This window comes from Alosa sapidissima, chromosome 14, assembly GCF_018492685.1.
Source record: "Alosa sapidissima isolate fAloSap1 chromosome 14, fAloSap1.pri, whole genome shotgun sequence".
Taxonomy (NCBI): Eukaryota; Metazoa; Chordata; class Actinopteri; order Clupeiformes; family Clupeidae; genus Alosa; species Alosa sapidissima.
In genome coordinates, this window is record NC_055970.1 from 31,649,781 (window position 1) to 31,664,318 (window position 14,538).

The 14,538-nt window shown below is 40.7% G+C and overlaps 1 protein-coding gene across 1 annotated transcript; it reads right to left on the reverse strand.

Annotated features, from left to right (window-relative positions):
* Positions 1-11,611: 11,611 nt before the first annotated feature.
* Positions 11,612-13,109, reverse strand: ascl1b (achaete-scute family bHLH transcription factor 1b). The gene is made up of 2 exons (XM_042061916.1): positions 12,274-13,109; positions 11,612-12,155 (listed from the first exon to the last, which is right to left on the reverse strand). Exon 1 carries the CDS (start codon positions 12,886-12,888, stop codon positions 12,274-12,276), a length of 615 nt encoding a protein of 204 aa, XP_041917850.1. The 5' UTR covers positions 12,889-13,109; the 3' UTR covers positions 11,612-12,155.
* Positions 13,110-14,538: the final 1,429 nt, after the last annotated feature.

The window sequence follows — 14,538 nt, forward strand, 5'->3', positions numbered from 1 at the left end:
ATAAATAAAATATCCCATTGATAGAAAGTTTGCTCCACTTGAAGGAAAACAGGCAAGGTGCAACGTAATGAAAAATGACTATTCCATTCATGGTATTGCTCTCTATTGACCACTGGTTTGCTTTTTGGTGTCTGGCAAAATCAAGGTTCCTCAGTCTTGAGTAATTGGCCTTTTTTGTTCATGTTAATTAGATGCCTTTTGCTTGGCTAGGATCATCTAGTGCCTGCTTTGTTTCTCTTTGAAAGTGCAGTCCCTCAAAGTCAAACCTAATAGACCCGGGACAAAGCTCCATCCCTTCCCCCTCTGATACTAACTTTGCTTGCTCTTTCAGTTCTCCATTAGCCACAATAGCCATAGATGTCAGCAGTCCAGACAGCAACATTTCTCAAATAAAATATCTGTTAAATATGCACAATTGTGCGTCCATTTATAATACCTGTTGTTTATGGATTGGACCACTAATATGAATACAATATTATGTTGTGAGATTGAAAAGTTTTGATTGATTGATATTTCAGTGCTATTGTAGGACTGAGGATGTCCCAAGTTTGGATTCTCAACTTTGTAGCTATAGGAGACATTAAATTATACAATCTATATAGAAAAACAACAGAGTGTACAAATAACCGAATAAGGGTCATTCCGTGTCAAATCAGACAAAATCCAGGAAAATATTTGCAGCACCAACTCCGATTTTCCTCAGAGTTTGTCTACACAATGTTCAGGTTCCATCACTAAAATCTGTAAAATATTTTTGTTCAATTCTATTGTTTTCATAGTATTTTTGCCCTTGATTGTTTCCACTCTCTAAAAGGCCTTATCTCGTAGGCCATGTTTGGACATTCATATCTCAAAAAGCATTATCCCTAGCTTCATCAAACTTTATAGAATGGAAGACAAACATGTTCTCAGTACGATTCAACCATTAAAAGTTTGTACCACAGTGTCATTGGTTTTATATAAGTCCCTAGTTTCAGAAAAAATATGCAAAAAAGTGATATTGAGAGTCTCAAAACTCTTTTATTGGGACCTGCCATCAATCAGTATTTTCTCTAGAAATATAATCCTTTGTTAATGTTGTCCCAAAATGTGAAGTCTCCAAAACAAATGGCCATGACAATAATAAGGATAAAACGAGGCGTGTTTGCATTTTGTGTAATTTTCATGCAACTTAAATGGTATGTGGGGTAGCTAGTAGGACCATAAAAATCTGTGTGGAAATATGGACATTTAGTGTGTAAACTACCAATATTGTACCAAGTCCCATTCACAGAATAAATGCATGTAATTACGGGTGTTTTGGGAACACCAAAATAAACATTTACAATAAACAGATTTTAGCGCCCCCTCATGTAAAACACAGCATAGCATTTTACTCCTTTCACAAGGCATTGATTCTGATAGATACTTGAATTGAATTGAAAGGAATGGCTATATTTTATTTCTCATATTACAAAAAGAATCCTCTTTACAAAAAGAAATTCCTAATACCTTGAAAATGAAAAGGATGCCAAATATATCGAATCATGTACTAGAAATGAATTCGACCAGCAGCCTCATTCAAATGGCCAAAATCTGAGGACATTTGCTGGGTGCCTGCCATTCATGTGTGCTGTGCCAGCCCAAGCCACTGCCAGGACAGGACACCAATATTCCTTGGATAAGAACATGTATGAAGATATTCAAATGATCTCTGAGAACTTCATAGCCACCAATGAATGAATGATGGAACATGAAAGGGCATCCCCAGAAGGCCTATTTTAGGTCAATGGTTAAAAAATATGTATTTGAAGAGAAAATAGTGACTGATACCAAATGGGGAAAAAAATGTTTTTAATACCCTCAATATCACACTTAATGCACATTTTTCTGAAATCTAGTGCCTTTTCGAAAGTCAAGAGATATTTAGTACAGACTTTAGACTGGGATGTGTTTTTCAAGCTGTAAAAATAGAAGAATTTCAAGGTCTGAAAAAGATATGAAGACAGAAGATTTGCACAGAAATATTTCTCAGACCTTGGTTTTAGGACCCATTGATGATATAGACAAGGTTTGAACAAAATCTGAGACAGTGCAGCAACAACCTCATCTGATTTGACACGGAATGACCCATAACAATAATAACTGAAAAACTGGACAGAACCAGCAGGGCCATGGGGGTAGTAAATCAAATAGAGGAACCTTTGAACCCCCAAATCCATGCCCGACCCCACTCCAACCCCAACCCCAACCCGTCACATCTAATTGGCCACCCATGGTTCAGTCATTCACCTTTCACATTTTGATCTTTCTGATTTTGAAGGCCAACAAATTCAATTTCCACAAAAGCAATGGCTTTCAGCATTTCTTAATTTTAAATGACATTCTGTAAAACCTTCACAAAATATATAGAATGTTATGCCATCTTTACCATATCTATTAGTATTCTAAGACTAACATTCCCTTAAAAAAAGAAATTGTGAGTTTTTTTTTTCAGAGGAGCTCATGAAAGGAGTTATTGGATTACCTTTTTTTCTTTGAAACTTTTGTGTAGACTTTTGTATGAACCAATAAGAGAGCAGCCTTTGCTCACTGCTTTAACTTTCACCCTTGGCAACTTTTGATAGATGAGCGAAAGATGATCCAGTTATCTCATTTACTAATTAGCACCTATGGAATTTGCCTCTGCTGCTGGCCTCCCTGACCTCCTAGGAGAGAGAGTCACAGGCACTGCTTTAATTTCTCTAAGAGGAGAATGGGACCAAGGCAAAAGTAATTTGATTGTCAAGCTTGCCCATATGGAACTAAGATCCATGCACTGAGACCCAGGACCGCAGCAACCAAGCTCGGGTAATTCACTATTGCAATTGCAAAGCGTTTCTCAAAAAACAAACACGCCGAATCTAGTTAGGGGAAATAATGGTGAGGCCAACCATACGGGGAAATCTAGTGACCCGCAGAAAACACCATCAAATGGCACCAGCAGCCTCTGGGTCACAAGGACAGTGGCCATGTCTTTTTGTGCACAGCACTGCTGGTAGACAGAGATAAGACAAAGTATCAATGGAGGGAGACCTGATTACCATTATTGTGCAAGATGGAGATAGTATTTTCCAGCTGCATTTTCTTTTCGCGTCTTTGGGATTCAGCGGTTGGTCCAGCATTTAGCTGATAATACAGGGATTAGTGAGTTTTGAATTTATTGGCGTCAAGGCAGTTATTGTTGCTTTTGGGTAGTTGTGGACCTCAAGGTGAAAGCTTTCCCATGCAGATTGCTCAAATATGGCAATGCAATTTGCTAAGATGACTGAAATGTGTCTGTGAGATCAGTTTACATGAAAACTGCTGTAAGTCTAAAGTGGCAAAGTGATTTAACTTGAACCGTTTCATCAGCTGCAAACAAGTGTCTTGTTGGGCAGAATTATCTTAAAGGGAAACTTGGCAGGATTTCCCCCTCTGCTGGAGAAATTGCACATTTTGCTATTTCAAACTGTGTCAAATGGTAATGATAAAGCACATGGATTTGTTTACAAGCTAGCTGTTAGCATAAGTTTGGCAGAACTATGTGGATGTTACAAGGTAAGAAACACGATTTAAAACGAGTTTCTTGTTTCTCACTTCTCTTTCCGGGACGGTAGTCTCAATGTTGCAAGGTTGGTTTTCCGCCTGGGGACGCTAGGCGCAGCGGGGAAAGTCACCATTTTCACCGGAACAGGTCATTTAACCATCCAAATGATTTCTAAACGGGTTTATTAAGTTGAAATAGTTGCCAAGTTCCCCTTTAAAGACCTTACATATAGCCCACTGTGTAAGACATTTCTACAAGGGGGATTTTCCACGAGGCTCCATCTTAGGAGTGCTAACTTGATCTGTTTTTCTTAAGATTCTCTCACCACCATGGACTTTATTCCCATCAGTTTTTGTGCGGCCCCAATGGGTTCGACTCTACTGAGGATAAGTAAGATCTCCTGCAGCTGACCACAAGTGTGTTCCTGTGGATCAGAGATTAGGTTATGAGCTCTGACGCATGCTTTGTTCTAAGGTGCTACTGCCTGCAAGCCTCATTATGTGCATCCACAATGTCCGACAGTGAGGCACCCTACCACTCTCTCCACAGCACCGCCACAATAAGCAGGGCCTTGGATTTAAAGTAAACAAGGAAGCCATTAGGGATCACAATGGGCTGAATGCGTGCCTTGCTTTAATTGTGCCGAGGCCCCACCAGAATGGGCCGCCGGCGCTGCAGTGGGGGAATGTTTAATTAAACTTTGGAAAGGACTCAAGGTGCATCTGCACTAAGTGACCCTCTAGCTGAATAGAGGGATTAGGCTTGTGACAAGAGCAGGTTCATTAGAGAGAGAGAGAGAGAGAGAGAGAGAGAGAGAGACAGAGAGAGAGACAGAGAGAGGGGGGTGGGCCAAGGACTCTCTTCAGGGTTGAAGGAAAGAGCTCCTGGAGTACTGTGTCCCCAATACATGCTAGACTGGTATAAACTGGTGGGTCAGATAAAACTGATCCTGTTCATCAATGGGGATTTTGGTTGTATGTGCCACAGTAGAACGTGGCAGAGTACAAAAAACAACAGCTTTACCCTGCAGACATATCTTGACATATTTATGGCAAACCTCGTGGTTGTTTATGGTCTGTATATTTGGTTTGGCACCACTGGTGGTGTGTTGTAAAATATTCAGTGTAAATGAATAACTGTACCAGGGGGGTTGTGCACTGTAGTTATCTAGCAGATGGCAAACAGGTTTGCATGCTGTCTTAAGTGCTTGTAAAGTATTTGGCTTAATGGGGTGTTGTTAACTGGTGCATAATATAACACTGCTGGTAGTAAAAGTCCTAAAGACTTTATCCAGTGGTATTACAATCAGAACAACTGGAGCACCACTCTCAAGACTTTCGGCCATACAAACATGGGGACTTTCAGATTAATACTGGCTGTACTAAATGCTATGAACCTAAATGTGAAAGTACAAAATGTAGCAAGACTTTCACTGTTAAAGGTGTGATAACTGAACACTTTTTGAACAATTTTGTCTTTCTGCCTATAATTGACTAATTATAATTTTAAAATTTGACACAAAAGGGCAACACACTTGTTTGTTTCATTTGGTGGTCACCCAATTTTAGCTGACTGTCTGTGTGCTGTTTAGCTTTGTTGACACAAGTTGTAGCAACATCTGTACATCCATCATCAAGCTTTATGTCCTTTGTAATAACTGAGATGGGAGCTGAAAGAGTGCATTAATAATTAACCGTTCCCTTCCCCCAGCCAGCCCTGCTCCCACTGGCCCCCCACTGCTGACTTCTCTGGGCCCTGGTCCCTGGAGTAGGACGGACTTCTTCATTTGGAGTGCGGGACAATGCAGCACGCTGCCTTTGTCCTTTTGATATCCTACAGAGGCACAATATGGCCAGTCAGGGATCAATGGGGACACACAATGGTCATTACTCAGGGACTCTGCCAGGCCTGAAGATCGGAGGGTGTGTGGACAGCTTCCAGACTGCATGGTGTCTGGGCCACAGTGGATGAAAAAAGATGGAATGTATGAAAGAGTTTGGTAGGACTTGTTTGATCTACAGAGAATGAGTGAGCACGTTCTTGAAGCATGAACTTGATGTTTGTGTATAATTTCATAAGTGAACACTATGTCTACACACCAGTGCACTCACAGAACTTCACTCTATCACTCCTTTCAGCCCAGATGAACTAAACCGTTGGAGAATTAACATTCTTTGAAACACCATCCTAATTTCTAACAAAAAATTAGATTGGGAAACCTTTCACTTTCATTCCTATACTGCTGGACCTCGTTGTGCGCAGGCTTGCAGTGCAACAAATGACAGATGGTTCTTTAGCTCCGAAATATTATCATGCAGAGATTCCTTCTCAGGTCTCCTTTTGACAGGATGTGATTTCCCTGCACTGTCAAAGGGCGTGAGGGGCCCAAGCTGATTCCTTTGTGTGAGCGATTAGACCATGAATGGAGCAGGAGCAGCAGCAAGAAAGCAGCCATGCCACAGGGGAGGACCCATAGCAGCCCTGCCACAGGGGAGGACCCATAGCAGCCCTGCCACAGAGGAGGACCCATAGCAGCCCTGCCACAGGGGAGGACCCATAGCAGCCCTGCCACAGGGGAGGACCCATAGCAGCCCTGCCACAGGGGAGGACCCGAATTGCGGCCTAAAGAAGAGAAGTGGTGAGTGGAGGAGTGTGTTGGCCATGCATGCATATGAGGAGGCATGCGCACAGGTCTGGCCCCTACCCTACTCTCAAGCTCTCCACCTATACTGCAACTGGTGTGTGTGTGTGTGTGTGTGTGTGTGTGTGTGTGTGTGTGTGTGTGTGTATCATGCCTCTTCAACTCTAGATGAATAAAACTCCACTCATAGGTGGCCATCTACCAAGTTCTGTGAGACAAAATAAAGAGCATTCTCAACTCCAATCAACACCTCTACTATCAGCTTTAGGGCAGGAAAAATGGAAATCTGTGTCTTTTATACCCTCTGCTGTGAGTGACCACCATTACTGTCCAACTCATATGATAAAGACATACTGTAGTTACTCTTCAAATATCTATTCTATCATGAGACAAGCTTCCCAGGGGCAACATGGTCAAGTCCTTTCAGGTATTTAGAGAATAGAATGAAGTGTAGAATCCTTGCTACAGACATGGTTTACAGAGATACACAAAATTAGATGAACAATTCTTAAACCCTAATTTCTAATTAGAAACTTGTTTAAAGCACCTTGGTCTGCTACATACTGAATTTCAAACGTTTAAGTGGGGGGCAAAGTCAACTGAACTCTTTTGAGTTCCCCTAAAAAGAGAACATTAAGGGGAAATCAGATATAATATTCCTGTTGACGGTTAAACACCTACGTGTTATGTTATAACGCTGCTTGTTGGGACTTGTTGGAGCACCTAGAGGAGCCAGCATAGGGTGAAGTAACTGAAATAAATAAACAGGATCCTATGACAATTTGGGCTGTGACGTGACAGGAAAATTACAGAAACAACAAATAAACGTCTCTGATCCAGCAATGAAACCAAAGGTTTGTTTGACTGGATCTAAAAATGCACAATGCTGCACAATGGTCTATCTCTAAGCACCACTTTTACAACTACACAGGCAATCAGGATATACTCCACTTCTCTTGTGGAAAACAATTAGCTTCCTCTGTTACTTACTCAAGTAACATATAAAAAGCACTGCACTGAAACAATATGCATAACATGTGCTCATATGCACAATATATAAGGATGATATAAGGTGTCAGCAGGGGCATTTTAGGTCATAATCTGAATCATAAACTTTAACAAGGAATTTCAAAGAAGCAGTTTTGTTTCTTAAACTGTTTCTTTGACCACCGTTGGGTATGCCTCATTTCATAGTGTAAACCATAACATGTTCAAGGGGCAGTTAAAAAGACGGTTTACTTTTTGTCACAAGTGTAAACAAACCCAGGGGCATAAGTCTCAACATGCATTCCTGAGATGGAGATGCTCTGCTCAACTGCTCAACTTCTTCACTCACAACACAGAACCACTGTGAACCAGAAGATCAGATTTGAGAATACCGTATTTAAATGTGCTTGAAAGGACGGCAGCATTCTGGACCTATGTGGCAGCCCACTGCTTCTCTGTGGCCTTTCCTCCCCTCTTCCTCCTGGGATGTGAGGAGCAGCTCAAATAAAAGGGAGGGAGCCCTGTGTAAAACATGCTGACAAACACTTCATGGTGGGTTTGTCCCCCAAAAAGAGGGGCTGGGGGGGGGGGGGGGGGGTATGGGGTCCCCCTTGGCCTTGTCTGTCCCCACCAGCAGGGGCACATACATTCCTACCACCCTCTAAGAACTCCAGGCTCTCAACAAACACCAGACTGAGCACAGAGTGAGAATGAAAGAAGCATTTACATTCACAGAGAGAAAGGAAACTGTAGAAATAGCTGAGGAGAGCAGGATTTTTTATTGTAGAGTCTGATTCAGGACAAATTAATTGAATGATAAAATTTGTGGAAAAATTGAGTGTTGAACAAATAACTAAAGCAAATATTTTATTCATGGGATATTGAAATAAGTCATTTCTTTATTTAAGATATTATACCTAAATATAAATCAAGTCAGGTGAGATTTATATGTCACTGAGAGCAACTGAATAGAATTGAAAGTATTTTCTGAATAGAAATTATGTGAACAGCAGTTATCACAGACCATGACAGGCCATGTTGACTGAAAACATGTGATAACTTAAATGAAATGTTGGAGCATGTTTCAAAGATTTCCCTGTAAGATTAAACAGATGAAGAGACAGCATAAAAATCACAATGTATAAATTCCCCTTTTAGTCAATTTGTGTAGTGAGCAACAATTTAGCGCTAATTTGTCTAAAAAAACAAAATTTGAAATCGCATAGGATTAGACATCTTTAAATCCACAAACTTCAGTGGCCAACAACTTGAATTTTGAATCCTCACCCTATATTTACAATGTAAAAGGGAAATGAAATGAGCTAAATCTGCTGCATAGGTATTCATGGGACATGTAATTTCTCCCAGATAAAGAGTGACTACATGAATGGAAGAGTTGGGTGCCTGCAACACAGAGAAAAATAACAGTCTAAAATGGTGTTGGAATGACAATAAAATAACAGAGCTCAGTGTTTGTGGTCAAAACAACAGCCCTTCATGGATATTAAAGGAGGTATCTGGACCATTACCAAATCCCTAAGGGCTACAGCTTTCTACACCATCCTGTAGCAGTACATGAGTATCTTGGATAAACCTAGCTATCATAGTAGACTACAATGCATAGCCTACAAGACAGCAAGATTGGCAAGGCTAGTAAATGCTACTTTCAATCCTCCCCTTTCAGTCACTCTCCTTTATTTCTCTGTAAGACTTGAATGGCTGTGTTAACAATTGTGTGACCATTTCTGACTGACTTGTCACCCAGGATCATCAAATGCAGACCAGGCTCCTTTTCCTTTATCAAAATAATTACTTAAGAGGTCAGAGGCTAATGAAATAAAATGGCAAAAGCAAACGTCACAGCACTGCTTTGTTTTTGATGAAAGTGTTGGAACCTGGTTAAACAAAAGTTTCCAAAGGGTACCTTTTCATATGCATGCATTTGGTTTGACTGCATTCAATTCTCAGCTTGAATTTCTCTGGCACTGTCTTTGAATTTCTGCTTGCTGCAGCATGGTATTTTGCCATGCAGTCGTATACAGTCTTAAACTTAATGTGCAACATCATCTGGGAGAAAATATTTAATGGCTGCTGTCCACAAAATCATACGCAAAATAAATCAAGAACTATTTCTGTCAACAAAACAAGGAAGATTTAGCGACCTAATTACATACCTTAGTATGACCCTTACGTCCTGAATTTCCTCACACAAAAAGAATGCAAAAGTGGCACACACATGGCAAAGACTAGGACTTCAGGCAAAAAGTACCCCAAATGGACTGGATTACACATACTGGTATCTTTTATATGAGCTGGCAGTTAATGTTTAGGCTTCTTTTGTCTTGTCTTTCTTTGTGTTTGTATGTTTATGTAGCCCTTGTGACTGTCACACAGAAAATCTCTAAGATAAAATTCTTTAAATTCTTTCTCTTAAAAAGTACCCCAAATATTGATATATCCATACCAATGATGCAACCGGTTTACTGAACAAATCTAATAAAATAATATGTGAAAATTATTAATTATTCTGTCCTGTTTTCTTGGATAGCCGGTTTACAGACTCTTCACTGTCTAGCAGCATCTTTGGTCTACAGTAATTAATTAACAAACAGCCAGTATTGTGAACTATAGCTCAGTATCACACATAAAAACATCATCACCTCTCAGATTAACACATCCCAATTAGTGATTCTAATAGAGAAGAATTCTCCTGTAAATCACAACCATTCCAGATAAAGATGGAGTCGTATAGAAGGTGAAAGAAAGGGGAGCGGGAGCCATAGGGAAGAGGGGGGAGATTAAACTTGTCTGAATGAAGTCCACACTCAGCCTATTCATTTATTATTCTGCACAAATCAGGGCTTTGTGAGACCCGCTGTAAAGCAGTGTCAATCATCTAGCTTGTTTTTGTACAACAGGAGAATTTATTATGAATTTAGTCTTTCAGAGAATGGGCACCCCCTATTTCAATAGTAAGAATAGGCAATAAAGACTGAAGTTAGCCATCACCGGGCCACTCACACTTTGGAGCGACATCAAAGTGCCAGAGACGTCCAATCAGATTTGTCTTAAAGGCATTACATGATGAATATGGTGTGGCCAGTGCACAAAAGCGCCTTTGTGATACTTTGGAGCAGAGACCATTCACGTTCGGCCACAGCCAGCCCGAATGGAAGTAAATGGCAAAGGGCCCAGCGCTGCACACAGATTTCTGAGGCACAATAGCCCATGCAAATGATTGTACCCCACCAAACTAAAGCAAGCACACTGGGGCCTCAGAGTTTAGAGCCCACTGAACAAGGAGGTGAAGTGTCACCTTGGAAGTAGGGTCTAGACATTTTTTTTTCTAACTTGCAGGAGATCATCCTTCATCATCAATGCTTAGATAATGGGCTACATCTAATTGGATGATATTAAGTCACTAATAACAATTACATTTCCATCACTGACATTATAGACATTATAACACTGTTTATCTATAGGCTGCTTCCATGACACAACTGTTGCATTCATGCAATAGCTTTATGAATAATATCTTCAGCAGTCAGTACTACTAAATATAGGCTGTAATGAAAAGAACTAGATAGATAGATAGATAGATAGATAGATAGATAGATAGATAGACAGATAGATAGATAGATACTTTATTGATCCCCAAGGGGAAATTCAAGATCAAATTTGCCATAGACACATCTTTTTATACACAAGCAGTCCTGCAGCTGTTTTAAATCATTGAAAGGACCAACTGCAAAGACAAGAGTTGTGATTCCTAGAGTCCATTTAGTATCAGCGTAAGTTGGTACTGTTAAGTGTTAACTTACTGTATACATTTTGTTTACACGGGTAGGATGTAGGATGCTCTCAACTGATTGTTTCATTTCATTATTACTTGACTTTTTGGTGACTTTACTTGGATAGTTGCCCACAGACTACATACTGATCCAATTATCTGTTGACACTCTGTTACCTACAATTTATGGTTGAGGTTAGGGTTAGGGGGAGGATTTGGTTAGGGCGATGATCAGTAACTGTTCAACAACAGTTTTACATACAAAACTTGAATCTGATTAACTGTTAAGTCACTTTGGGCAGACTAACCAAGTAAAGTACTAACTTTTTTTTACTACTGTTGCTCAAGTGTTTACTGAAAGGCAAACGTTTTTAGAAAGTTAATTTACAAGTTAAAACATGTATTTTTAAACTAATGTAATAGTTATGCCCTAGGCCTTATTTTGCAGTTAAATTGGTATATTTGGGCACTTTGCATTTGCATCTGACCAGTTTATTAGTTAATGAAATAAAAAATGTATCCATAGAAACACCATGACACACTACTTTTTTGTAGGATTAGTCTATAGGCTATCCTCTACTGACTAGTTGTAATGCGGTCTACATAGTTGACATCTGAGATGACAGAATGCAAGAACTTCACGAAATGTAATAAATTAAATATTCTTTATTGTATGTAAAATAACATTTCTCTATATAAACATTGCATATACACATAATATGAAAATACCATATTTACAATGATGGTGATGACATTGACATCTGAGGGTTAGAAATGGCTATCACATGACATGCTCACTTAAAAATATTCTCATCCACACTGGACTAAGGCTTAATGGTAAATTCTCATCCAAAAGAGGAACGTTAATCGATGACACGCTATTGGTATCTACTTGAGATAAAACAGAAGTTCTAACAAACTTCAACTTCCAGTTCAATTTCAGTCAGTACCTTTACCTCGCACACAGAACAAATAGGATAGGCCTAGTAATGTTCAGTTCCTGTTTCCACTTTGGAAGAAAAAAACTGCAAAACATTCCGCTATGTTCGTTGCGCGTCCCAATCAGTTGGACTATTTTTGGTTGTTCATCTTGTATGTCGTGTCCTTATGAAACTGTTGCATCTTCAGTCTAGTTAAACAAAGGTGGCTAAACTCAGTCGGTCTTCGACAGAATCTTTGGGTGTCTTCGTCTGCAAGAAAGAAAAGTTGATTATTTTCTGCAAAGGGTAGGCTATAGGTGAAGTAGCCTAATAACTGAATAGCTCAGCCTATGGATACAGAAGAATGAAGGATAATATTTAGACCTACCTAGTATCTATCAAACCAAGTGGTGAAATCAAGCAGTTCCTGCTCCTCTGAACTTAGATGATCATTAGTCCCGTCATCGGATGAGTATGCTGAATGAGGTGACTCCGGATCCGCTGAGTAGGCATTGGACAACGGAGGCGACTGCAACCCACACTGGAAGGCTGCAGAAACAGCATCGTGCTCATCCAAAAGGTGCTGAAGTGCACGGATGTATTCCACTGCTGATCGCAAGGTCTCCACTTTGCTCATCTTCTTGTTTGCTGCTCCGTTGGGAACATGCTGCCGTAAAGTCTGGAATCCCATATTGACTTGCTTTACCCGGTTTCTCTCACGCTCATTGCGCCTGGCAACTGCAACTGGCTGCTGCTGAGGAATTGTGTAACCAAAACCGTTCAAAGAGAGCCTCCGCTTGCACCTCAGGAGTTCTGGGCTGCTTGAGCGCTGTCTTTTCAGCACTATGGACTTGCACTCTTTTGATTCATGAAGAGTTGGCCTGAAGTCTTTCGCAGTATTTGTCACGGGAGCAAATGCTCTTTTATCCGACAAAGTAAATCGGTAGGTGGTTGTTTGCTTGGTGGTGGCGATGATGGTACTCTCCATGTCAGGTAAGAACATTAAAAAGCAGTTAGCCTAAACGAAAAAGTTGAAAAGAGCAGGTTCACCAACTCCCAATCAAAGTCAGATGAATGGTAGACCTATGGCAAGAGACAGCTCTCGTGTCTTTCGCGTGGGTCGTGTGTCTGCGGGAATTTGTTTTCTAGACTGGCAAGTAGGCTATCTGATCCACGTAAAATTTCAAACGGGCTGTCGTGCGCAGTCCCTTTTTTCTACACGCGCCTGACACCCCACCCCTTTTGGTGTTGCACGTTCCCCAAGGGGGGAGATCCCGCCCCGCTGTGTGATTCAACTGAACACCAGCTTCGCGAGCCAGGCGCGTGGCTCTGGGATCTCAATAAACAATTCGGCTCTTTCAACCACAGCGGGCACGAGCTGTGCTAATTTACATTCCGAGGTTCCCATTTCCAAAACCATTGGCCGTTTCAAACGGCCTACAGCGGCGAACACAATGGTATACCGAACACAGAGGGACACAGGCCAGATATGTAGTTGATCAAGTCGTTTAATTAGAAGTCCAAACTTTTTTCTGTAAAATATCGCCAAACTTCGTTTGTATAGCGCGACACTCCCATTTACTGTTACCATTTAAGACGTTGCAGTCTTCTAGCTTTGTGTAGCCTATTACGACATGGGTCGGTCATCAAGGGGGCAAAGTAGGCTAGCTGTTATGGAGTGTCACAGGCCTACCGGTATATGTAGCCTATGCTCAGTAAGTTAATCATAGGCTAATCAAAAGTGAAACAGCATTTGGCTGGACTAGATTCCTCAGAAGACTGGTCACCTGCCAGCAAGACTGTTCAGTCTGGACAAAACCTTGTTCGGGCCATGGCACATGTTTTGAAACTGAAAGAGTCGTTCCTTTCTCAATTTTGTCAAAGTTTGAAATTCCCTTTGGGGTTATTAAAGTTTATTAACTAGTATAGATAACTATAGACCTATTGCACTTGCAAGTATACTATCCAAGGTATTAGAGGGGATCCTTATGGACAGGCTTGTAGAATACATAGCGTCAACAGATAATCAGTTTGGCTTTAAGAACAAGCATGGTACTGATCTGTGTATTTATGCACTTAAAGAAATTGTCCATAGGTACAGATCACGCAATAGTAGTCTTCATGTGCTTCCTGGATGCGTCAAAGGCTTTTGATCGTATAAATCATGGGAAACTGTTTGGTAAACTGCATGAGCGTGGTGTCCCCTCTTACCTAATCAGGATACTGCAGTTTTGGTACTCTCACCAAACTATGCAAGTTAGGTGGGGGAGGAGTTTGTCAACACCCTTCCATGTCTCCAATGGAGTGCGGCAGGGTGGAATTCTGTCTCCACTGCTATTCAATCTATACATGGATGATTTATCTACGGAACTGAAGGGATGTAGAACTGGCTGCTTGGTGGGGGATAGTCTCATTAATCATATGCTTTATGCTGATGATTTGGTGGTACTGTCTCCTTCCAGTGCTGGCCTGCAGCAACTTCTTAGAATATGCTCTCAATATGGAGTTATGTTTGATATAAAATTTAACTCAACGAAGAGTGTGATACTGATCGCCAGAACAAAGGAGGATATGAAGTGTGTCTATCCTTCTTTCTCGTTGGCAGGTGAACCACTAGAGGTTGTAAAGAAAGTTAAATATCTGGGACATGTGA

What these genes read in the sequence shown, in the direction of transcription:
- ascl1b (XM_042061916.1), bottom strand. Translation starts at nt 12,888, where the DNA reads ATGTTCTTACCTGACATGGAGAGTACCATCATCGCCACCACCAAGCAA.